This window comes from Melanostigma gelatinosum (genome assembly GCF_949748355.1).
Source record: "Melanostigma gelatinosum genome assembly, chromosome: 1".
Taxonomy (NCBI): domain Eukaryota; kingdom Metazoa; phylum Chordata; class Actinopteri; order Perciformes; family Zoarcidae; genus Melanostigma; species Melanostigma gelatinosum.
The window spans coordinates 25,908,754-25,935,123 of record NC_136634.1 but is presented as its reverse complement, the minus strand read 5'-3'; the positions used below and the strand labels follow the sequence as shown (position 1 = coordinate 25,935,123).

General features: G+C 43.3%; 1 protein-coding gene across 1 annotated transcript; it reads left to right on the top strand.

Annotated features, from left to right (window-relative positions):
- Window positions 1–1,196: 1,196 nt before the first annotated feature.
- LOC306778132 (transcriptional enhancer factor TEF-1-like) lies at window positions 1,197–26,166 on the top strand (the record flags this gene model as incomplete). Its single annotated transcript, XM_079269530.1, has 11 exons — window positions 1,197–1,401; window positions 9,441–9,505; window positions 11,402–11,464; window positions 14,698–14,829; window positions 15,047–15,096; window positions 15,532–15,593; window positions 16,820–16,947; window positions 18,406–18,579; window positions 21,866–22,006; window positions 22,628–22,780; window positions 25,484–26,166. 11 exons carry the CDS (start codon window positions 1,197–1,199, stop codon window positions 25,595–25,597), a joined length of 1,287 nt encoding a protein of 428 aa, XP_079125656.1. The 3' UTR covers window positions 25,598–26,166.
- Window positions 26,167–26,370: the final 204 nt, after the last annotated feature.

Sequence of the window (26,370 nt, the reverse complement as noted above, 5' to 3'; positions counted from 1 at the left end):
TTTCTGAGATTGAAATTGTGTTTGATCACGTCTGTTCAAACACAAATGTAAAAAAAAAAAATTAATAAAAGTGGAATCCAAACCATCTCCTGAACAGAGGCAGTCGAGCAACACACCGTACAGAGAAGGCTGGACTTACCAACATTAGCTCTGTTGCTCAGGGATTCAGGATGTTGAAGGACATCAACAATTGACTCTCACTATTATACACGATATATCGAGTGGTATCACTGTATGCTGTATTTGTAGCTGAAAGCTCATTCTAACTTGCACGTTAAAGTGTACTGGCTTTGACTCCCATTTCAAATTCACATTCAAAAATGCATTGCAGGGCTCCGGGCTAACTTTGGCTACTGGTGCTCCCCACTGCAATTATTTTGGACACAAAATTTAGGAGCACCACTTAATTGAAATGCAATGCAACACGTGCATATTTTTCCATCTTAACTGTTTTACTGATACAAGTTCACAGAAATAACGATGCGCTGTTTTATTTGAAAAAGGGAACTCCTGCTCCCTATATACAGGGATGGGTCAAAGGCAGAAGTCAAATTTCGTGTATATGTATATGACAATAAAAATGGTTTCTTCTTTCGTCTTCTTCGTGCTTTTTGCAAAAAAAAAAAAAATTACATGAAAAAAAAAATAGTGCGGTTGAGCAGACTGGGTCTGCGTGAGTCAACCAAACTGATCAAATCATGAGCACCACACCCACCACAAGAACTATATCCACCATTATGAATAAAAGGATGTCTGTCATCATATCTATGGCTTTCGTCTGCAATGAGTGTTTCATTGACTATTAAAGCGAGTTTGTCTCTCTCGGATGCGTGCAATATGCAATTATTACAGCTAATGCAATACTGTCTCTTCTGTTTTATTTCTTCCTTTCAGGTTACCTGCTGTCTGGTGTTGGTTTTGGACCATCTTGCTGAGTTGTCCACAGTCTACCAGCCACTTTTATTACTGTGTAGTTACCATTCTGGATTACCGGTGTCAAAGCAGCTAGCATTAGCATTAGCATTCAGTATCCAGTTGTCCTCAGCTGGCCGTCCGCACGGGGAGTTAATTATTTCCATTAGTGTTAACGTCAGCTTGAGGTTACCATTAGGGTTTTTAATCCCGTCGCCTACTCTGCGTCAAAGCATTAGCATTAGCGCTGAGTACGCGTCGACGTGGCAACGGTAGCTGCCAGTATGGATCGCGGTAGCTGGAGCGGCAGCGAGAGTCCAGGGGATGACATGGAGAGACTGAGTGACTCGGGCGGGGATAAGACCATGGACGGGGACCCCGAGGGGGTCTGGAGCCCCGACATCGAGCAGAGCTTCCAGGAGGCTCTGGCCATCTACCCGCCCTGTGGAAGGAGGAAGATTATACTGTCAGATGAAGGGAAGATGTACGGTGAGTAATGGGGGACGGAAAGACGGAGGAGGTGAACTGCCAGAAAATGATGAGAAATGGCCGAAGGCCGAGATGGCCTCTTTAGATTTTTGGTTTAACCCAGCCAAAAGCAAAAATATCCAATTCAAATGAAATAAAACCATGGAATGCTTGGTATTTTTTCTTGATAAATTGCTTACACAATTACATTTTTTTTTCAGTTAAATAGATGTACTTTATGCATTTCATATATACGCCATATATCTTTCATACATAAGGAGCAAACTCTGGAATGAAGCTAAATTACATTACACATGGCGGAGGACACTTGTTTCTGTTCATCTAGTGATGCACCATATCAAGATATCGGTGGATTATTTTGATTGTTCGACACAAATTCACACGTGCGTCGTGGTAGAATGTGACATCTTTGCGGCAGTGTTGTGAACACATCCCGCGATTGGGCACTGCTGCTAAAACTTTGGCTGTGGTGTGTCGGACCGTGAGAATTACTGGTTGCATGGACGTCTCATTGGGTCTCGAGTGTCGGGGACACAGGAAAGGAACGATGGAAGTGTAAAAGAGAGGAAACAGAGGCGCGCTAAAGGTGCATCATGTGTGCGCATGCACGTCTGAGAATGAGCGTGACGCTGAGTGTGTGTGTGTGTGTGAACTAATAGAGTGAAGAACAGATGGTCCTCTGGCTGCCACCAGCTGCGCCTCCCTCCCTCTCTCTTTCACTCTGTTGTTTCCCTCTCTCCCTCCCTCTGTATGCAGAGTGCACTTTAGTGATTTCTTCATGACTCCGCTGGAGTTTTAGGCTTCTGAGTATTAAATTAAGTCCCAGATATTGCATGTCATTTTTGCATCTGGACCCTGAGGGATTTAAACACACGCTTCATGGCCAAAAAGTATGTTGAAACCTGAAGTTCTTTCGACCGTATGTGAACTGTTCCCTGGCCCCACCCACCTTGAGCCACATTTTTCATTTTTATTACTGTTTTACTGTTTACTGTTTCGTTTATTATATTACTTGATTTTTATCTTTTATTTTATTTACTTGTGAGCAATGCTGCTGTAATCCTGTAATTTCCCCACTGAGGGACGAATAAAGGATTATCTTATCTTATCTTATCTAAAAAAAAAAAAAAAAAGATTATAATATTATTAATTTAAAAAATAAATTATATTAATAAATTATACAAATTGTCAATATTTGTGTTTTTGAGCTGTGTAATATACCCAGTAATATTTGTAAAATAGGATATCTGCGCAAAATAAATGCTTTTACCTGCTTGTCCTCTCCGCTGGTGCACCTCTCAGCTGTCCCCGTGCACGTCTCTACTGCACGTGCTGGGGCCAGATCGATTTGACCCAAGGAAGACGGGTCTAATAAGCAGCTTAGCCAATCACTGATTAAAGAAATAAATGAGTGACTTACAATTCAGCCAATCAGCGCCCTAAAAAAGTCTTTTTCTCCCGGAGTGCCCGTGTCTAGTTCTCATCTCGCGTGTTCTTGCTACCCAGCTGGACGACGGTCACCGGCTTGCGGTAAAGAAACACAACGAGGAGGTGGATAAAAACCGGCACATTTTATCAAAAATAATTGATTGTGTCAAGTTTTGTGGGGCTTTTGAGTTGGCTTTGCGTGGGCATGAGGAGACTGACTCCTCGGACAACCCTGGCATGTTCAACGGACTGGTGGATTTTGTTGCGTCCCTCGACAGTGTGCTGGAGGAGCACCTGGAGACAGCCAGCAGTTTTAAAGGGACGTCGAAGACTGTACAAAATGAGCTGTTGGACTGCATGCTGTCGGTTGTAAGGGATTACATTCTGGAGGAAGTAAAGAACGCTGATTTTAAATCGCCATTCAAGCAGACGAGACGACGGACATTTCCACCCACTCGATGCTAACGGTAACGTACAAGAGCGTTTTAATCAGTGGTGGCTGGTGGAACATGTTCTAGGTAGGGCCATCCTATCAATTTCAGCAAACATCCCAGTATGATTTAATGCAAAAAAAATGTAAGGATCAAACACGCATTATTACTTGGCAGATAAATATTTAACATGTATTCCAACACGAAAACAATCAGTAAATAACACTTATATAATATAATATAACATGTTCATTTATTGAGATGCCCCTATGGACCTTGTTGTAGGAGGTAAAGATCAGGAGAAGTAAACATGAAGTGTAATTATGAATACTGATGTTAAATGAAGCTATGATGAGTTTTCACTGTTAATTTAACATCTCTATTACATGTTGATGCCTCCATGACCAAGTTAAGCAGATGAGACTGAGGACAGCTATGTAGAAGAAAAGATGTTCACTTTGTCGAATATGTAGCTTGACAGAGTTCTCATTTGTGTCCTGGTGTTCTCATGTTTCCTTACCTCCTCATCCCTCACTCCCTACCCTGGTGTTCTCATGTTTCCTTACCTCCTCATCCCTCACTCCCTACCCTGGTGTTCTCATGTTTCCTTACCTCCTCATCCCTCACTCCCTACCCTGGTGTTCTCATGTTTCCTTACCTCCTGATCCCTCACTCCCTACCCTGGTGTTCTCATGTTTCCTTACCTCCTCATCCCTCACTCCCCTAACTGTCCGTGCTGGATCTGTCCCCGTTGTTTTAAAAAGCTAAATAAATGATTAGCATGACGTCATCCAGCTAGCCAAACCTGTCTGGTGTACAGCTAGTACAGAAGCTTTGCATGTACTGCTTCCCTTTCCTGCGAGTCTGCTGTCTGATTGTGAGGTCAGGCTGATCTGATATCAGCTCTTTGGCTGCAGAATCTCCTCAAAGTTCTCCTCTCAAACGGGTCTTGGAGGCGGAGTGCTCGCGCTGGCGCGGGCGCCTGTAGAGACTTCTCCTGACGAGAACGCGCAGCGAGGGGGGCCTGATCGTTCTGGCCCCAAGCTGAATCTATTTGAGGGCGCTGATTGGCTAAATTGTATGTCACTCATTTATATCTTGAATCAGCAATTGGCTAAACTGCTTCATAGACCCGCCTCTTTTGGGCCAAAACGATTAGGCCCCCCGAGCTGCGCGTTCTCAGAGTGTCGTGCACACAGACAGAGAGCACGAGCAGAGAGCACACAGGCTGAGAGGACGAGCATATTTTACACACATTACTGGGTACATTCCATCGTTCAAAAACACAAATATTGACAATTTCTATAATTTATGATTATTATAATTATTTTTATTTTTATTTATTTTTTGTGTGGCTCATGGTGGGGCCATGCCCCATGGCCCTCTATTGACCAGCTGCCACTGGTTTTAATACTCTGGCTATGCTCTCCATGGAGAAGGAACTTGTCAGGGACATGCCTGACTTCAATAAGAAGGTCATTGAGAGGTTTGCCACTCAGAAGAGCAAAGTTCCTTTACAAATAACTGTCATAAAAACATGCAGGTTTCCTCACCGCACTGATTGGATGTTTCTCAAACAAACAAGGCTCATAGGGGCATCTTAAAATATACTTGTTCTATTAGACTATATATGATATTTATATTTTATTATAATATATTAATGATATTTATATTGTATATTTATGATTATATGGTATTTATATATCATATACTGAATTTTATTATATGATATATATATATATATTAATATCCTGAATTGTATGAAGAAGATGTCCTTATTATGTCAGTGTTGGAATAAATGATAACAATATAACTGCAAAGTACTCATGCGTTTTTGATACCTTTTTTTTTTTGCATTGAATTATACTATTTGCTGGAATTGATTGGATGACCCTACCCAAAAAAAAATCCACCAACCGCCACTAAGTGAGGTCATGCCGTCTGCCTCGTTCACAGTCTGTATTCCAGTTCCTCCCAAAGGTGTTCGGTCGGGTTAACGTGCATGTCAAGTTCTTCCACAACAAACTTGGAAAACCATCTCTTTAAAGCTGCACTAATATAGCATCAATATATTTATATTAACAATAGCAAAAATCACTACGTGGAATGTGATAAGTTTCGGCGAAATCAAATAAAATCATGCAGCTTTGCCTCGGGCCAGGCCGTATTGCTGGGCCCGCTGGAGGGTAGGGAGGCACGGCAGAACCAGGACCAGGAATGCACCGAATAGCCTGTTAGACCCTGCTGCAGTAAAATGAGAAGTTTTATGAAGGGATTCAGGAGCTCAGAAACACTAGCCTACCGGGGCGGCAAAAATTAACACGTTTGAACAAAGGGGACCGAAACAGGACATACAGTCCATGACCCAAAGCGTGCAGCAGTATGTTAGGGACACGGGTGTCCATATACTTTTGCCCCCCCAAAAAACTCCAAGCAAACATCCATGCTCTTTTGTGTTATTGATTCGCAACCGATCAAGCGGTCTCACTCTCTTCCCTGCCTCAGTTGCATGTTCTGTTTGTTTACCTTGTTGACTTTGTGTCCAAGTTGTTGACACGTTTAACACTGAGGCGTAATTGAGTTTGACAGTGTCTGTTTTCTGAGGCAGAGCAGCATTTGACATAGAAATCAGCATCTAGTTATGGCTCATGGTGCACACAGCGTGACAGGCTCACATTTGACTTTTGCCTGACAGATTTTGCAGGGAAAAAAAGACAGTGTGCAAAAGCAACATGCTGAATGCACATAACCTTGAAGTTACTTAGTAAATTCAAAGAAAAATAAATAAAACATCTCCTTGAGCAAAACATTAATGGTGAAATGAGTGGCAGGTGAGTAATTCCTTCAGAAAAGAAAGCGTCAATATCTAATGGGTCGGGAACCTACGCGGGTCTAACCCCCTCCCCACCCCCCCCCCCCCCCCACTGGCTGCAGGAAAATGGACTGAAAAAGAAAAGAAGAAGGAAAATGTGTAAAAGTGCCGCAATGAACTTAGTGGGAGAGAAGCGTAGAGAGAAAAAAGATAAATGGATGTGTATAAAAGGGAGAGAGGATGAAAAGGTGAATAATAGTGCTTTTATCCTTGGCTAAGGTACGGCAGAGGTACAGTGTAATGGACAGTGGCTTTGTCCCCTACAGAAACATCGTATGGATCCACTGGATGGATATGAAAGTCATTTAATTGGTATTGAACCCTCTCTGTCTCCTAAGCTGTGGATCAGGCACATGTTCAAAATAGATGTATTAGTGAGGGCCACGACACACTGAATGGTAATGTGTGAGGCGGCGGCGGCGGCACAGACCACAGATATCTCCCAGACATCTTCACTACAGCCTTATTGGAATATTTGATTCAGTTTTGTCGTATTGTATACAACGCGCCTTTCAAGGAATTTTATTTCTTCTCGCTCACATCCTTCATCAGGGCTGAAATGTGAAAAGGTTGCCTGAATACACAATTCAGCGAACACGCAATAAAATTAGCATTTATTTCAGTGGTTTGGCATAGTTGTATCTACGATGCTAAATTTGAAATTCAGAGCATTTATTTGGCAGCAAACAACTATTTGCTATGTAAAGAAAGAGGGGAGTCATGGCGTCACTTGCTAACGAGCTAATCACCGCCGCTCTGCACTGCTCTTATACGGCGTCCCGACCCGCGGCTCCGTCGCAAAAGCATAGCGACTCCTGCCCCCCCCCCCCCGGGGTTAACACTGTTAGCTCTGTCAGCACTGTTGCGGTTAGCTGTTAGCACGGTTAGCTACTAGCCGACTGCTCAGCTGTCGCCATGTCGAGAGCCATGGAGGTAGTCCCTCAATCATAGCTTTGTTGTGAATTTCGGCTGAGCACCTTTAAGTCTAACATTCACTTGCCTGTCATCTCTGTTTTTGGTGTCCACCACCCCGAGCAAAACATCTGTCTCTAGCTCAATAGTTGCTAACTTTCTATTATAACCACTTTCTCCTGCTGCTAGAAACAGGGTTGATGAGATCCGATGAGACGGTAAAGTGTCTGCTGGATGTGTTCATCGGCACAAAAAAAGACTAAATTGCTCTGTAGAGCTGAGGGCATATCCAGAACCATGTGAGAATTCTGTGTCACCTCAAGGACAAGGAAATTACCAACATATACAATGAAATCAAAAAATGTTGATATAATAAAAGAAAAACAGTATTATACACTTAAAAAAAGTCATGATTAAAAGGAGTTTAAAATATTCATCAGACGGATATAACAAGGCATCCAAAAATGAATCCACAAAAGATTTTCCACCTCACATTTGTAACTGCTGTTGACTGATCTGTGGCGTTAGTCGACATCAACACCCGTTGCACTCTGCAGGTGACGTCATCTGGCTGCAAATGAATGTCCAGGATTTAGTTACTGTTTGAAGGAACTGGCTGCTAGTTTGTTATAAATGGAAGACTGGCTGTGTGGTTAGCAGGATCAATGATGGCTGGAGCGTTACGCCAACAAACAAACGACGCAAAGAGTGCGGCCTCGTTGCTGAATGCTGTGTGATTGACAGGTGGTCTTTGGGACGTGCACCACTGTACCAGATGGAGACATAGCAAATGGGGGTTGCCACTTAAAATCACTTAAATGGTCCCGCGGTGGGAGAGATGGTAAATGCTTCTTCGGAAGACCAGGAAGGAAAAAAAATTTGGAATGTTCAGGATGCTGCAGAGTTTGATAAATATGTTTTTATATTCTTAACTTCAATGGCCCAAAATCACAGAACTAGCATGTGAATTCTGTGGGGGGTTTTCAATAGCGTTGTATCCCTCCATATCTGCTCGCACACAGAGCGATAGAAACGAGGGGGGGGGGGGTCGCTTCTGTTCGTCACGGTTAATGACCATCTGACTTTGGCCTTGAAGTATTTTACTGGGAAAGTAGAGAGAGACAGAGAGAGAGACAGAGAGAGAGAGGGGAAAAGGGAGGGAGCAGAAGGGAAGCCCATTCACTACAAGAGGGACAGAGGGCGGGGGGCAGAAAGGGAGCAGCCAGAACGGATGGCTGGATGGACGGACCGTGTGGGTGTGTGTGTGTGTGTTCTGGAGAGTTTTTGAGAAAGAGGGAGGGCGAGGGATGTGTGCCGCAGGGTTAGTGAAGGATGATAATTCACCGTTAAGCCTCCTAGAAAGACCAGCTGGCCCCTCTGGAGTCAGATGTCAGCCTCAGCAGCCAGGGTCTGTGTGTCTGTGTGTGTGTGTGTGTGTGTGTGTGTGTGTGTGTGTGTGTGTGTGTGTGTGTGTGTGTGTGTTTGTTTGTGTGCGTGTGTTTGTTTGTGTGCGTGTGCAGTTGCAGCTTTTGACTTGCTAGAAGGAAAACACCTGCATGGGGAAGCTGTAGATGTTATCAGTCTTAAGCTCCCTATCTCAGTGAGAATTGGATTGGTCAGAACACACATGCACAAACACACGTGCAAGCACGCCATCTGCTAGTTAGCTAGGACTATTGTTGCGAGCCATTTGGGGAGTGTGTGTGTGGAGGGGTTTGGCTTTGTGCTGATCTTGACCATCAGTTGGCCAGCTGGCCTGACTTTGGTTTTCCACTCCTGGTCCTGGCGACAGAAAACACACCAAGCCAAACCAAGCCACCGAGCGGGAAAACACGCTCGTTAGCAAATTGAATAATTACGTAATTTCATAAAAAACTGTCTTGATTTTGAGGGTTGCAAGATGCTCCCTCGTCTGAACATATGCACACATGGGTATTCTGCTCCTTTTTCCTCTTTCACTCTGTGTCTCCCTGCCCCTCACTAATCTATGCTAGCCAGGTCATGCTGAGTCTGCTGTGCTCCCTATTGAATGGGTTGAATTATTCAGCATTGTGTGTTTGTGCGCGCACACATAAGCATGGGTACAGCTGGCCCTCTGGTTCCTTTAATCAGGGGATGGCCAGTCCGCATGAATACCTGTATTGTTGGGGCATGTTTATTCAGGGCAGTGGTTGTGTGTGTGTGTGTGTGTGTGTGTGTGTGAGATTTTGTGCGTGTGAGCGCTCGGTGGTGGGCTCAAGTGTAAAACCGCACGTCGCCGGGTCAACGGAGCCAAATCAGGCGCTATAGGTTGTATGTCAGGGTCACATGACTTGAGAAGGAAAGATAGTTGAAATGGGGTTTGGAGTGCGTGTGCATATCTCACCGGTGTGTCCTGTGTCTTTTTCTCCATTTAGGTCGGAATGAGCTGATAGCCAGATACATCAAGCTCCGAACAGGCAAGACGCGGACGAGGAAACAGGTAATAATGGGAGTGCGCGTCCGAAATTCAATCACGTCGTCTACGGCATGTATCACAGCATATCACATTATATACAGACGTAATGAGGGGAATGGTGCTAAAAGGCAGTGGTTGAAAAGAATGGCTGAAAGAGCTGAACAGTAGTCGTCAGCGGTCGAGTTTGGGGAAAGGATGAAAGCAATTTAAAGCCGCACTTTGCCTGTTTTAATGGGTCCATTTTCTACATTAGGAGAAAGCGAGGAAAGGCGGTCTTGAATAATCACTTTGAAAAATAACATTTTACAGGATCTCTAAGGTTGTAATTTAGTTTTTTGAAGTGTTTAACAGGGTCACCACTGTGCTTTACTGCTTGGTGTATCGTTGAGAAGAAACTGGCACAGTTGGTGGGGGTTGTTTTGATGTTACCTGTTGTCATGTCGAATGTCTTCCAAAGTTTGCAAGAAATGTCCGTGTCTCGCTTACATTAACGGTTTTCAGCTGTTGCTTCTCACAGTATTTCATATTTATTGCTGACACTGCAATCCAATGCTTACTGAAGCGTTCACTTGTGAGAGGCACTGCGGCGTTGTCCGCCACATATGGCGCCTACGCTACGAGCGCACGCCGTCTATGCTCAACAATGTTGCCGTGTTCTCCGAAACGCCAGAGGGCAACAAAACAAAAATATTCTGTGAAGACGTTTCAATCCAATCCCCTCAATGCAGAGGAAGAATTGTAATTAACTGTGCACTCATCTCATACTCATGGACTATTTCATCACCTTAGAGTAAAGTCAAATGTTATACCCTTTTAACTGTTTAAATCAGCTGGCATTTTAATTCACTCAAATGTGGATTTCTAAAATCTCCTGCTTTTAAAGCATTGAAGAAATTGTGACTGTTTGAAGTTGATACCGATGCATTAATATGTCCATCACCATCACATGTGCTGCTGGGTAGCTTTTGAAATGAGAAGTCTAAGTTAAGTTTTGTCATCATTACATTACATCGTCATTTATTCGTAGATTACAGTTTGCATTATAACGCAACCAAAGCAGTCAAACAAATGAAGTGGAGATTTCCCTCTGCATTGTAGTGGAGTTGGAAGTATAAAGTAACAGAAAAGGGAAATCTTTAAGTGCCTAAACATTTTACTTAAGTAAGATACTTGAGTACATATATACTTAGATACTTTCCACACCTGGATATACATATACCTCTCTATATTCTTAGATATTCTTAGATGCAATTAGAAATCAAAATCACAATGATGTCTTTGTTCAAGTACAAAAAACCCTTAATTTCATGCCACGTCAACAGCCACATCGGCACAGACAAAAAGCATACTACATTGCTGCCTGTGTATAGTCGATAAATTTGGTGTAATCAAGTGAAACTGATTTACAGCAGAGGTCATTTAGAGATATAAGGGGGCTTTTGTGCTTTTCAATGCTGCTTTTTGTTGATGGAGGACTGTTTACCCGCTGATATGTACACATTCGTTTAGATTTCTTGACGGAACATAAAGGGGCACCCTCTGTATGTCGTGTAATCGTAGTATCTTAGTTCTTGGCCTGTGTTCCGAGGTGTCTTTTTGCTCTCTCTAAAGATGTGCATAGATGGGTCTATTCACTGTTGTCAGGGGAGTAGTGTGTGTGGTTATATGTGTGTGTGTGTGTGTTGTGTGTGCACGCGCCCTCCCAGTGTGGCAGTAGTCCTTTCATAACCATGGCAACTCACTGTTTGGTCCTTCCTCCTCTCTTTTCTACCCTCCAACCCCCCCTTCCTTCCTTTTACCCTCTTACTCTCCTCTCTTCTCCTTTCCTCTCCTTTCCTCTCCTCTACTGTTCTCTTCTTTACTCCTCTCCACTCCTTCTCTTTTCTTCTCCACTCCCCTCATATCCCCTCATCTCCTCAGGTATCCAGTCACATCCAGGTGTTAGCCAGAAGAAAATCCAGGGAGTTTCAATCCAAACTAAAGGTAAGGTACTTTCTTTGGAATAAATGCAGTGTTGACCGCTATGGTTAAACAGAGAGAGGAAAGCGCCACCTACAGAGAGTTAAACTGCTTTAACAGAACCCCCAACAAACAAGAAATCACAGCATCTAACATCAAGTGGTCTTTTGGAAAATGCAGTGCAAAAATAATGCAGCAAATAGCGCCATGACAATCGAAAACATTCTTGATTAAATAACAGACTTTTACCGTAAATAGTTTATTAAAAAACCGAGCTTTCCTGAAACCTAAAGAGGCAATAGGACTCATTTTGCAATCTCACCACATGATGCATCAAAGCACTCTGACTGCAGTGTTTGTCCCCTGCTTGTTAACTTTTCACTGTGGCTGGATGGATGGCTGTCACAGTAACGCCAGTATCCTAGGTCTCTAATTAAGCCTGTTAAGGCTGTCCTCTTCTTCTTCTTCTTCTTCTTCTTCCTGTCCTCTCACATCCACACATCCATTCATCCGTTCCTCTCCTCTCCCCCCCCCCTCCGTACACTCCCTCCGCCCTCCTTTCAGTCTATTAATCCTCCAGTCCTCCCCTCTCTCTCCTTTTTTTTTCTTCCACCACTGTTGGTTGTAATTAACTTCGTGTAAAGCAACAAAGAAGCGCTTGTTTTCCGAGAAGAGCAGACGGAACTCCAAATGGAAACACAGCGAGGGCTGAATTGATGTTTGCTGTTTTGAAGTAAATGACAGCTGGTTGATTAAACGTGATAGGAGAAGTTATTTGAATAGACGTAGATCGAACATACTGACGGGTTATTGGTGATCCAGTGTATGCTGTATTCTTCAGAATTATATCGGAAACCAATGGAAATGGCTACATTGGCAAGAGTGGAGCAGAGTGAATATGTATCATTATACACCATATATATGTTATATATTTAAAACACAGCATGTTATTGTATCCAAAGATGTTATTGCATAACTGACACATTTGAAACTACATGTAAAGTAGGGACCACAACCTCAATTAACCCAGCCATGTGTCTGAAGTATGACAACATTTGGTCATGTCAATAAAATACAATATGAATATACTTCAAGACTCCTCTAGAGAAAGAAGTGCTGATCATAAATTGTTATTATGGACATGTCATTATGCATGCAGCTAATTCATATTTTCATAGTCATAAAAACCTGCACAAGCTTATATTTTAGAATAGCTTGTTCCGTCCGAACAAAAGTCCAAAAGCCCAAGAGTCTTCACATTTTAAAAGGCTGACACCAAGAAATATTTGGCTTTTATCTTTCTTTTCTTATTTTAGTTAAAAGATGAGTCTGGCCACATTCTATATGTTTCCTTTTGTCAGTAAATCCAATGAAATGCCCCAAAAAACAGCGATGAATTGATGCTACCAACAAGTGTTTTGTCTGTGCCATAAAGCGCCATTGTTTATGAAAAAACACATGGATGAGCCTCACTGTTGCACCGAGAGACGTGTTACCATGAACACACACACACACACACACCGTAGCTTCTTCCGTCATGCTGCCCCAAACACTCACCAGAGCACCAAATGTGTATTGATCCGCACCTGAAAATAATCCGGAAGAAATGCGCTGTTTACTCCTGTTTGAGTAACATTTGATTCAAAACTACACTGACCAGTTGTTTTCGGAATTTATTGAGATTTTTCTTTTTGGACACTTTGTTATAGGAACAAATGGGCTTTTATTAGTCAATGACTTGCACGATTAATAGCTTTCCAAAAAAAGTAATAAGTAAATAAATATATAGCATTATATAGCATATATAATCAATGGATTGTCTTGCCACTATTTATCGTCAAAATGCTGTACAGTCTCTCTGGTTGTTTGAACATGATATCCCCATTAAAACCAGAACACATGGGCTGGTGGTTTCAAAGAAATGAGTTCAGGTCAAGGATGTTATCAAACCCATATGGCTCCTGGTATTTAATATGAAAATCCAGCATGATTCCCATCTCGGTGCCTCCTGTAATGTTATTACTTCCCCTAGGAGGAGAGATTTCTCTCAGTGCCAATTAACTTGAGTGAAGCTGCCAATTAGTGATTCTCCAGCTATTCCAGCGCCTCTAATTCCATTTCATTCAGCTGCTTTTTCTGCTCCGACGGTCGTGTCGCTTCAAGTTCAGACGTTACAAATGAGCCCACATGTTCAGACTCACTGTACAATCTTCTGTATGGAGCCTTTTTTGTTCTTCTGCCCCCGAGGCGGCGCCCCCCGACCGGTGTGAAACGCGTTTAGCTCGGCCGCACGCTTTGTGCTCATCGCTGTTGTTGCTACACCCACATAGACCCTGCCACTGCCACAGACGATAGACCTACACACACACACACACACACACACACACACACACACACACACACACACACACACACACACACACACACACACACACACACACACACACACATGCGGAGAAAAGGGTGTCCTGCCTAAATCCTCTTCCTCATCGCCGAGAGATATTTTTAGGGTAAACAAGGGATTTAGACATAAAAAACATATGGTCTTATTGATTGACTTATTGATTTTTTTGCTGATAATCAGAAAGGCGAAACAAGGTCAAAGTCTTTAATCCCATGTGAGCCAGTTGAGCCACTTCCAGCAGGAAGCTCTTGGCGTTTGAAAATATTAAATACTGGACGCTGACGGCAGGACTTTTGTCCTGATCAAGATCGTCGTCAAAAGCTGCGTCACTTCCTGTTTAGTTTCCTGTTTACTTCCTCAAAAGCTGTACAATAGTTCGTGAAATACCCTCTGGCGTTTTATTAATGAGTGTTTTAATTGACTGTACACCAAGTTTGAGCTTTTGAGTTCTATTAGAATGTATAAACAAAGAGTCCAGCGTCTTAAGTGCCGGTGTTGAGCGTTGTGCCAACAGCACAACAAATGAGCTCTCAATGTTGGGCAGTTTGTTCAAATTGCTGAATGTTAATTTGCGTAATCAGAAAGTAGCAGGAGGCGCCAGTCTGATCACCAGCAGCCAGATAATGACAACCAGCAGAAGAATCACAACTATGATGATTTTTTATTTTCTCCATTCAGGCCTTTGGTTTTCTCCAGCATTTTAAATTTCATTTCTCGAGAAAATTGAAATTGTTCGACCTAATTTTATATTCGCTTTCACTTTGGGTTTGGGTTGTGTAGGGCCAGGATGTAAAGTGTGTTCACGACGATGGTGATAATGTGTGTGTGTGTGTGTGTTTTGTTGCCGTGGCAGGACCAGAACGCCAAGGACAAGGCTCTGCAGAGCATCTCCTCCATGTCCTCGGCCCAGATCGTCTCGGCCACCGCCATCCACAGCAAGCTCCTGCCCGGAATAGTACGAAGCAGCTTCCCCAGCACCGCACAGGTAACACACACACACACACACACACACACACACACACACACACACACACGTACACACATGCACTGTATTTATTCTCTCCAAATGGACATAGAAAACACAAGGACATGAATAATGATACGACGATGTTTTTTGTGCAACCCGGTGGCTACATATGCTCAGTTTGAAGTCACACATATCAATGTGTGTGTGTGTGTGTGTGTGTGTGTGTATTCTTTAGCTGTGGCAGGGAATGATTCCTGGAGGACAGTCCAGCTCCACCACAGAAGAGTAAGTCACAGTCATAGCTAACTTAAATATAACATGAAAAATATAAATAAAACAATACATTTCTTCTTCATTAAGATTCTAAAAACCTGCCATACTTGATATCTGACAGTGGTGTCTGTTCGCGGTAGCTAGTCGGGATCATTGTGCCTAAAGTTTAAACCCTCTTCGCTTCAGTGCCAGGTGCTGTTGCATGACCATGTGATGATGATGATGATGATGGTAGTAAATGGGGGCTGGTATGGCTTTGTACTGAACTCAGAGACGCTCTTGACCTTTGTGCCCCTGCTACTGTTCATAAAGGAGATGAGATGTATCTCTCTGTGTAGCGTAGGCACAACGTGACTGGCCCCACTGTGTCTCCTCTTCTTTCAGCATTCTTTTTCTGACGCTCTCTCATCCGTCCGTCTTGTCTGTGTGTCTCTCCGTTTCTCTCAGCATCAAGCCGTTCTCTCAGCAAGCCTACCCGGTGCAGACAGCGGGGACCATCACCATCTCAGGTGAGCGAGAGCGCGGGACCAATTATCTGCTTTCTGTGAACAGACGGTTCTCTTCTCTTGCTGCCATTTGGGCCACTGGCTCTCTACGGGGTGTTATTTTTCTTTTCTTTTTTCTTGTTTTGACTCTTGAGTGGGCACCTGGCTCTCCAAGCGCGCCCCCGGGATTCATCTTGTGAAGAGGGCAACATAGGAGTGGTTTCAATCTGACTTTTTTCAGAAAATAACCTTATTTCTTACAGTTTCTAATCTAAAACCATTAAAGTTGGACTTAAATGAACATACATTTTGCTCAGAAATATATATCGTCGAACAAAATCTTCAATAAACTCGAATATGTTCAGAACTCTGCAGCTCGACTGCTCACTTCCACCCGCCGCTATGATCACATCACCCCGGTCCTTCACAACCTCCACTGGCTCCCAGTCAAATATAGAAAAGACTTTAAAATACTACTCACCACCTACAAAGCCCTAAACAACCTGGCCCCTCCCTACCTTTCAGATCTCCTCCCCCTCCACGCCCCAACCCGTTGCCTCAGGTCCGCCAGGGCAAACATTCTGAAGACCATCAGGACCAAGCGCTGGACCTGGGGTGACAGGGCCTTCTCAGCTGCTGCACCTCCCCTCTGGAACGCCCTCCCCATCCACATCCGTGAGGCTCCCTCCCATCATCATTCAAACTAGCCCTCAAAACCCACCTCTTCAAACTTGCGTTCACCTGCTAAACCCGGCACCTTACCCTCCACTACATGACTCATTCCGCACAGCTTCTCCAGTTATTCTTTTTTTTGGGGGTTTTTGGGGGTTTTTTTTGTTCTTTTTGTCTCTGCCTTGTAAAGCGTCTTTGGGTATTTTGAAAAGCGCTATAGAGAATTGATATATTATTATCATTATGGCAGCTGTCAGTTCCAAAAGCACAAGACTGGATTACAAGAGGCTTCATGTCAATGGAGTTCTGAGTCTGCACCCAAGAGAATTCACAGAGTCTCTCAATGTATCGTCGTTACATCTACTTTTGTTAACTGCCTCTCAGTGGTGCACCCTCACCTCAGCCAGGCTTTTGTGTAACGAGTGTAACAAAGAACAATGCTAGCATTACTGCTAACCCTGCAAAATAGCATGACTGTACATGATGGCGATGTTGTAGTGACACTGTGTGTGTGTGTGTGTGTGTGTGTGTGTGTGTGTGTGTGTGTGTGTGTGTGTGTGTGTGTGTGTGTTGTCTAGCCTACGAGCCTCCCACTGCAGCCCAAACGCACAGAGAGCCGGCGTGGCAGGGTCGCTCCATCGGCACCACCAAACTACGACTGGTAGAGTTTTCATCTTTTCTGGAGACACAGAGGGACCAGGAGGCAGTGAGTCTGACACACACACACACACACACACACACACACACAGAGAACCAGTCCACAATAAGCACTCCCTATTGTCCCATAAACAGAGATGACAGATAACCCCACAGCAGAGAACAGCGTTAAAGCCCTTTGTGTGTATCCTGGTATGAATAACCTTTGTAAAGCTCTGTCTCTCGCGTCGGCTCAGTCTATCTGTCATCCTGCCACACTCTGGACTCGCCGTCATTTTTCCACCTTGGGCTCACGGACAGCCGGCATTCATCTTGTCGCAACTGTTTGGACAGTTAAAAACCTCGAGCTGCTCCACGTTGACTTTTAAAATGGACTCTTGTTGTCAAAGGGTGTCACGTTTCCCGCATCAGTTACAGTAATGTAATGGTGACGCCTTTGCAGTGAAATGTGTAATTTAGCTAAAATGGTAGGCAATGGCAAAGACGACTGCAGTTGCAAGCAGGATCATTGTAAGAAAGGGAAATTCAGATAATTCTTTGAGTTAAGGCTGAACGATTTGAATCTGTATCCAGCCGTGCTAGTAGAGCACGAGTTACAAACAACACCGGGGTTATAAAAAACACTGCTCCATACTGCCGCTAGTGGTCAAAGCCGTCATGAGACGTGGGGACACAACAATGTTACATCACGACATCTGTGCTCTCCTGTTGGATTCTTGTCCGAAAGACCAAAAAAAACAAAAACAAAAAAATCAGTTTACAGTTGTTGTTTTGGCTCTGTGGACCAAACGGAATTATTTCATCTTTGCTCTCACACAAAATCCATCCACATTTTCCAAAATCCATCCACTCTTTATATTCACACTCCACTGCATACAAAACACTAAATATTTGCAATATCAAACGATAACCCACTGTTTTCAAAACCGTAAAATACACATTGAAACCAGAATGAGGGAAAATCTTAGCAGAATTTTTACAATAAAACTCAAAGATAACCGTTCCAAACACAGTTCCAATTTCAGCTTAAAGCTTCAGTCTACCTACCACACAGACAAGAGGGAACTATGAGGTGAAAAGGGTGTTATTCATTTTCTATTATGAAATACGGATTTAAAGAGACTCAGTGACTATTTCTGCCAGTGTTATGGGCGAATGAGCCGCTTCATTCTGAGACAGCTAAGAAGCGTTTTGGTGGTTTGAGTGACTTTTGGAGCGGGAATTGAACTGTTGGGCCAACGTGCATATTGGTAATGCAGACTGTACGAGCATTTTTGAAGAAAGTGGGCTCAGTATTGATCAATGCTTGTTAGCAAAATGTAAGACAGACAAAACTAAAGAATTAAGACCCTGTTGTAAAAAAAAGAGAGGAAAAAAAAGGATTTTCCTTTAATCTGTTTATCCATCGGTCTTATTTTTGCTGTTGTTGATCAGCTGTTTTCTACCCATCATCACATTCTCCACCTCCGTCCTTAAGCCTAATTCAAAGTTTCCCTTCTTCCTTCAGTACAACAAACACCTGTTTGTGAACATCAGCCAGAGCAGCCTGAGCTACAGCGACCCGATGCTGGAGTGCGTGGACATCAGGCAGATCTACGACAAGTTCCCAGAGAAGAAGGGTGGCCTCAAGGAGCTGTTCGCCAAGGGCCCGCAAAACGCTTTCTACCTGATCAAGTTCTGGGTGAGCAGACAAACACTGACCTGTTGATTGTTTTTTTTCTTTAAAAACATTTTTTTTCCCATGATCCAAGGATCATTTACTGTCATTATGCAACACGGGGATGCACAACGGAATTCAGTCGTAGCCCAACGAACATTTGATCAACAAAACAAAACAAAAACAGCAGTGCATTTTAGTTTTTAAATTTGCATCATAAGGAGTGTAAACAGCAGCAACAAAAACAATTGTCTGGACAGATAATATGGCCGATATCTTCACAAAAACAATTCAACATGAGGAAAGAAATGATGAAACTGATGTTGACTGACTGATGTTTGAGCATCATGATGCAATCACAGAGTACAGCTCCTCTCGTCCTGCTAGTCCTGCTCTCTGTCATGCTGTCCTGTGGTACGCCCGTCAGTGCAGCTTGATCCGGGATGAGCGATGGAGCCAGGTCTGAAGATGTGGGCTCAACAGTCACCGGCCTCCCACTGCTTTCATCCATCTTACTTTGCTGCGACCGGACATCAGACAGCCAGCAGTAGGCTGGGTAGTGAAGTAGCCCGAGGTCCTAGCTGGGTGAGCTTAGCTTCCATCTCGGCTCTCCTTCCTGGGCCAGTTTGGTGGCGTTTGGTCTGGCTGGTTGGTCGGCCGGCCGTGGAGCGGCGATCGTCTCAACGTCCGCTGCACTTTATCCCCACGCTTCCTTTTCAGATGTTGACCAATGTATTCTTTCATATGCCATTAGTGATAAACAGGAGAGGAGGAAAAACACAAAAGAAATACAGACCGCAAATAAAGACAAAAATGTAGCAAAATTCATGGGGAGCTACATGGCCGCATGTACATACACAATGTACATTTCATTTTGTTTCCTCTTTAAATACCAGCTTCACATCCATCCGAAATTATTTAGCCCTCACAAATTGGACAATTGTTTTTCTTAATTTTGTTTTTGAAATGTCCTGTACCCCACTTTTCTTGTATTTTTCCATCCAGTGCCATGTCTTTGTCTCTACTAGTCTGTGTGTGTGTGTGTGTGTGTGTGCGTGTGTGTGTGTGTGTGTGTGTGCTCTTTCTTTCCACCTGGGATATGGAGGTGGTGGGTTGATGAAAGCACAGTCGCTTTGTTTGAACACCTGCTCACCTTCTGACTCACTGGTTGCTCTGTCTCCACCTGTGTGTGTGTGTGTGTGTGTGTGTGTGTGTGTGTGTGTGTGTGTGTGTGTGTGTGTGTGTGTGTGTGTGTGTGTGTGCGTGTGCGTGTGCGTGTGTTTCACTTCACTGTTGTTTCGCAGAGCTGCAGTACACCAAAGGACTTTCAAAAATCCCGGCAACGGAACACATCACACATTTAGATAGATTCTTTCCACCAGAGTAATGCTGATTTTCCATCGGACTTGTGATGGACTCAAACGAATCGGATCTTCTCAAAAGAGCCTCAGGCTAATTTCAGACCAGGTCTCAAGTGGGCGGCATGTGACGAGGCACATTTTATTATGATCTTCCAAATTGGTCCGGGACTTGTACCCCCAAGAGAACTGTTTTCTACGCCTGTCAAACTTTCTGATTTTGTGCAGTGCATCTGCAGTGTACCATAATGACGCTGGTGTTCCACAGCAATCTTTGAAACAACAGGTCCCAGCTAGCGTTGGCCCCACGAGTTGGTTGAAAACAGCATCACTGGCTGACTGTTTCACGTTTAAAACAAGAGCCCTGCTCTTAAATGGAAAGTTGATGGCTACATTCATGATATGGTGGTAAAACACTGAGGTGCATGTTTTGGAAAGCCCAAAAAAATAGAAGATGCAACCTTCTAAAAGACACATCACCAAGCATTTGAAGCGCAGCATCGCTGTACTGTGTTGAGAAAACCAAAGGTTGCCGTGCCTGGTTACGGTTGCCAAGCTATGATTGGACGTTCCCTGTCGAAGGACGGTGGGGGGGGGGGGGGGGGGGGGGTTGAATGGACAGGTTGATTATCAGAACGCTGGACTGGGTGAATTGAATGTAGCTGTGAGGTTGTTGACAGTAGAATTGTGCAGGGGAGGACAGAAGGCGGTGAAGAGGGTTCAGTGTACAATACATGTAGAAGAGGTGAGATGTGCTTGTAGCATGACAACAAACAAAAGAGAGAGGGAGTGTGTGTGTGTGTGTGTGTGTGTGTGTGTGTGTGTGTTATGTAGAGAGCCTTCTCTCTGAATTTAATTAAAAAGCTCTCTGATCTACCACAATGGAGCATGTTTCTGATAATCTGCCGCTTTAATAGAGCACAGTTTGGTGTGTGTGTGTGTGTGTCTGAATGAATGTACACGTACTTAGCACCCAGTGCGTGAGTGTGCGCGTCCGTTCTTCCCGAGACACACGGCACTCCTTGGAGAAGTCATTACAAACAGTACAAACCCTCTTCCTGTTCTCTCAGCCTGTATTCCAGGTGCAGCATGTTCAGCGTTGCTCTGATAAAACAACTTCAATGACAAAAAATATATTTTGTTTTGTATCACCTGTTGTATCTTCCTGTATTTTTATTTTTTGAAAGTAGATTAGTATCACGCTATCTACAAAAGTCACATTACGCATAAATAAAGCCACCAGAGATTTCAGCAAAATCAGCATTTTTGTCCAGTCTCTGAGAATTTAGGCTCCTCCCCCAAAACAATGATTGGAACAGAATTTTATCAGCGCTGCTCACAGCAATAAGTTCAACCCTTTTAAACCTGGCAGCCCACTAGGAGGTCAGGCCGTTTATTGTGAATTTTGACTCATTTTGAATGAGGAAAAACTTCCCCTGAAAAAAATACTTTTAATTTGGAATACAAAAAGGAGAGCAACAGAGGATAGACGGACATTGTAGATGCTGTGTGATCAAAGCACACGGAGAAAATGAACTGGCAATATTTCCCAGGATCAGTACCCCAGTTTTGATCACACACAGACCTTTCTTTTGAAAGGGTTCCATATTTCTCCGTGTGGAAAATAATTCCATAACTTCATTGGATTTTTTTGCGCGGGGGCAGAAATCTCAAAGGCTGATGTCTCCAAAGCCTGGACGAATAAAATCAAGACTACATGCATATCTGACCAGCAGACCATCCTGCAGTCCGGTCAGTCGTTCAGATGCTACAGTCATGTGCAGTGTGAACGTGTCATGGCTCAGCGGCCAGCAGAGGGCGCCGCTGGCTAACTTGTGTGGCAGAAAGTGGACCGTTCTTCTTTTCATGTTGCTCTTCATGTTCTGGGAAGTGTAGACATTTTTGTACCGTCATTAATGTTTTTTTGTCATTTTTTCTTCTGCGGTTGCCAGGCCGACCTGAGTTACAATGTGCAGGACGACCCGGCTGCCTTCTACGGTGTCAGCAGCCAATACGAGAGCTCGGAGAACATGACCATCACCTGCTCCACCAAGGTCTGCTCCTTCGGCAAGCAGGTGGTCGAGAAGGTGGAGGTGAGGACGCTTTGTTGACCAATAGACGGATCATAAATGTGTGCTGTGCTGCCCTTTATCACTGGAATCCAAATATAGTTTTATGATATTATATATTTATTATTATTGTTTCATTGAGGGAATAAACCTGAAGCCAATTCGTCAGAGCTTTAAGATTTGCTCTTCTGAACTGACTCACTGAGAGCCATTGGCTTTATACAGTATTTTAAAATAAAATCAAACTCAGGTATCCACTTCAGAAACCAAGAAATCAGAAACACTCAAAAGTCAAACCTGAACAACAGATATTTTAAAAAGAAAGACTTGAGGGTCCGTCAGACTAATTAACGCATAATAAATGTACATTTTGGCATTCAGATATTTCAGGAAGCAGATGCTTAGATAATGATAATGCCGCAATTTTTCTGTTCTAAATTTGCAAACATATAAATCCCAATGACATCAAATAACACGATATGACTCATGAAGTAGGCTTACTTTGTGAGTTTTCACAGGATCAGCTCCTGACTCGTAATCGGATCTTGATGTGTACAAAAATATCCAGTGGAGTTCCCCTTTAGTGGTCAGTTATCACATTTTCTTGCAGTATTGGTAACTGATTTCTCTCTCTCTCTCTCTCAGACGGAGTACGCAAGGTTTGAAAACGGCCGCTTCGTCTACAGAATCAGTCGCTCTCCAATGTGTGAATACATGATCAACTTCATCCACAAGCTCAAGCACCTGCCGGAGAAATACATGATGAACAGTGTGCTGGAGAACTTCACTATACTGCTGGTGAGGGCATCAGTCAATCTGTCTCTTTGTTTGTGTGTGTGTTATAGGATGAATAAATCAATGTCTGCTTTTTGTATGTGTGTATGTTCTGGAAGCCCTTCGAGGCAAGTGAGAAAAAACGAAAAACAATCCTATTTCTAAGTCTCAGCTGAATCTTCTTTCATTCATTTTTTTAAATGATTGTCTCTAAAAGTCATTATTATAATTTTTGTCAGGATCATTCTCCCAGCATTTGTTGTTGTAATATTTATGTTCTAAATCGGATTGAACACATTCATGTTTTCTTCCAGGTGAGTTAGAATTTGTCCATGCACTCTAAACCAGAGACTCCGAACCTTTTGTGACTTAAGGCCTCTTTCGGTTCTTAAAAGAATTCTGAGGACCACCTTTCCAAATAAATGAGAAAACAACACACCACAAAACAAAAAAGGTGAAAAAATATACTCGGCTGTTGTGCTGCGTTCACACCAAATGCGGCGCGAATTATTCGCGCGAGTAGATTATATACAAAGTCTATGCACAGACGCAGTGGCGGCTGGTGGAACATGTTCTAGGTCGGGCCATCCTATCAATTCCAGCAAACATCCCAGTATGATTTAATGCAAAAGAAATGTAGGTATCAAACACGCATTATTACTTGGCAGTTAAATATTTAACATGTATTCCAACACGAAAACAATCAGTAAATAACACTTATATAATATAATATAACATGTTTATTCATTGAGATGCCCCTATGGACCTTGTTATAGGAGGTAACGATCAGGAGAAGTAAACATGAAGTGTAATTATGAATACTGATGTTAAATTAAGCTATGATGAGTTTTCACTGTTAATTTAACATCTCTATTACATGTTGATGCCTCCATGACCAAGTTAAGCAGATGAGACTGAGGACAGCTATGTAGAAGAAAAGATGTTCACTTTGTCGAATATGTTGACAGAGTTCTCATGTGTGTCCTGGTGTTCTCATGTTTCCTTACCTCCTCATCCCTCACTCCCTACCCTGGTGTTCTCATGTTTCCTTACCTCCTCATCCCTCACTCCCTACCCTGGTGTTCTCATGTTTCCTTACCTCCTCATCCCTCACTCCCTACCCTGGTGTTCTCATGTTTCTTTACCTCCTCATCCCTCACTCCCTACCCTGGTGTTCTCATGTTTCTTTACCTCCTCATCCCTCACTCCCTACCCTGGTGTTCTCATGTTTCCTTACCTCCTCATCCCTCACTCCCTACCCTGGTGTTCTCATGTTTCCTTACCTCCTCATCCCTCACTCCCTACCCTGGTGTTCTCATGTTTCTTTACCTCCTCATCCCTCACTCCCTACCCTGGTGTTCTCATGTTTCTTTACCTCCTCATCCCTCACTCCCTACCCTGGTGTTCTCATGTTTCCTTACCTCCTCATCCCTCACTCCCTACCCTGGTGTTCTCATGTTTCCTTACCTCCTCATCCCTCACTCCCTACCCTGGTGTTCTCATGTTTCCTTACCTCCTCATCCCTCACTCCCTACCCTGGTGTTCTCATGTTTCCTTACCTCCTCATCCCTCACTCCCGTAACTGTCGGTGCTGGATCTGTCCCCGTTGTTTTAAAAAGCTAAATAAATGATTAGCATGACGTCATCCAGCTAGCCAAACCTGTCTGGTGTACAGCTAGTACAGAAGCTTCGCATGTACTGCTTCACTTTCCCGCGAGTCTGCTGTCTGATTGTGAGGTCAGGCTGATCTGATATCAGCTCTTTGGCTGCAGAATCTCCTCAAAGTTCTCCTCTCAAACGGGTCTTGGAGGAGGAGTGCTCGCCTGTAGAGACTTCTCCTGACGAAAACGCGCAGCGAGGGGGGCCTGATCGTTCTGGCCCACAGCTGAATCTATTTGAGGGCGCTGATTGGCTAAATTGTATGTCACTCATTTATATCTTCAATCAGCAATTGGCTAAACTGCTTCATAGACCCGCCTCTTTTGGGCCAAAACGATCAGGCCCCCCAAGCTGCGCGTTCTCAGAGTGTCGTGCACACAGGCAGAGAGGACGAGCAGGAAAAGCATATATTTTGCGCAGATATCATATTTTACACACATTACTGGGTACATTCCATAGTTCAAAGACACAAATATTGTATATTTGTGTAATTTATGAATATTATAATAATTATTTTTTTGTGTGGCTCATTGACCAGCCGCCACTGCACAGACGTGATGACACTGGAGTGACGCGGATTGTTCGCGCCGCGTTTGGTGTGAACACGGCATTAGTATGTTCTACCACTGTCAGCTGATTTGTCGTAATTGGCAGGGTGATATTCAAACATAACTAGTCTTTGCAACTATGCTTCGTTTATTTGAACTATGTTGTTTATTTATGTGAATTCTTGAGCACATTAAGATACAAAAACGACTTGCAAAACCGCAAAAATATATTTTTTATAATTCGATTAAACTATTTGGCACTACCTCCCCACCACACTAGTTTATTTCAATTACTGTCATGTCTTTCTATTAAATACTTTAAAATGGCACTAATATGGTAGCCTCTTGTGGCTGAAATACGTATGACAACAACAAACACACCATCCTGACAAAAAAACAAAAAGCTTTTTTCCTCACTTGGCTCTCGGGGCTTCTGTAGTATCTTGATACATTTTCATCACCTAACTTTTTAAAATCATTTCTTTCCTCTGTGTGTGTGTGTGTGTGTGTGTGGGTGTAGGTTGTCAGCAACAGAGACACTCAGGAGACCTTGCTTTGTATGGCGTGTGTGTTTGAGGTGTCCAACAATGAGCACGGAGCTCAGCACCACATCTATCGACTTGTCAAAGAATAACACTTGTACACACACATATATGGCCTTTTTGCTTGATGATTAACGGTGACATTGGAGGTAAAATGTCAAAAAAACTGAATACTACTTAAGTGTCTTTCAGCCAAACAACTCCACTTGGTGAGGAAGAAAACGGCTGCATTTTCACTGCTGCTCACGAAACCCCACAACAAGATTGGGATCATTTCTTTCTTCAACATCAGATATGATGCAGAATCCTCCTCAACCAGAGAATTTCCACTCATAAATCATAACGCCAATCGGATTAGCAGATGCTTATTAGCTGTAAAAAGCACAGTGAAGCACACCGGAATCAACCTGAGTGGTTTTCCCCCCCAAAAAAAACATCACCTGGAGATATCATGTGTCCTGCTAATTGGTTTCTTCCCCTCTTTTTCCCAATAAATACTTTTCTGTACTGTAGATGACAATGAAATTGATACTTCTGTCACGTGTATTTGGGAAAGTCAACCCAGGGACGGAAAAAACAAAAGAATCTTACAATTGTCGCCTGTGACAAAGGTGTGTGTGTGTGTGTGTGTGTGTGTGTGTGTGTGTGATCTGCCGAGATACTGACGGACACTGAAGGGCAGACCCTGTGTATCATCAACAACCAGAGATGGAAATGACACTACTGCGTTATCATATTGTACGGGATAGAGGAGTTTTGTACAGATAAAATGCAAATTGTGTGAGCTGCATTGTTGCACAAAAAAAGAGGTTTGTCCCCAAAGAAAGGAAATCTGATTTTTACCTTTTTGTATGTTTTCTTTAAA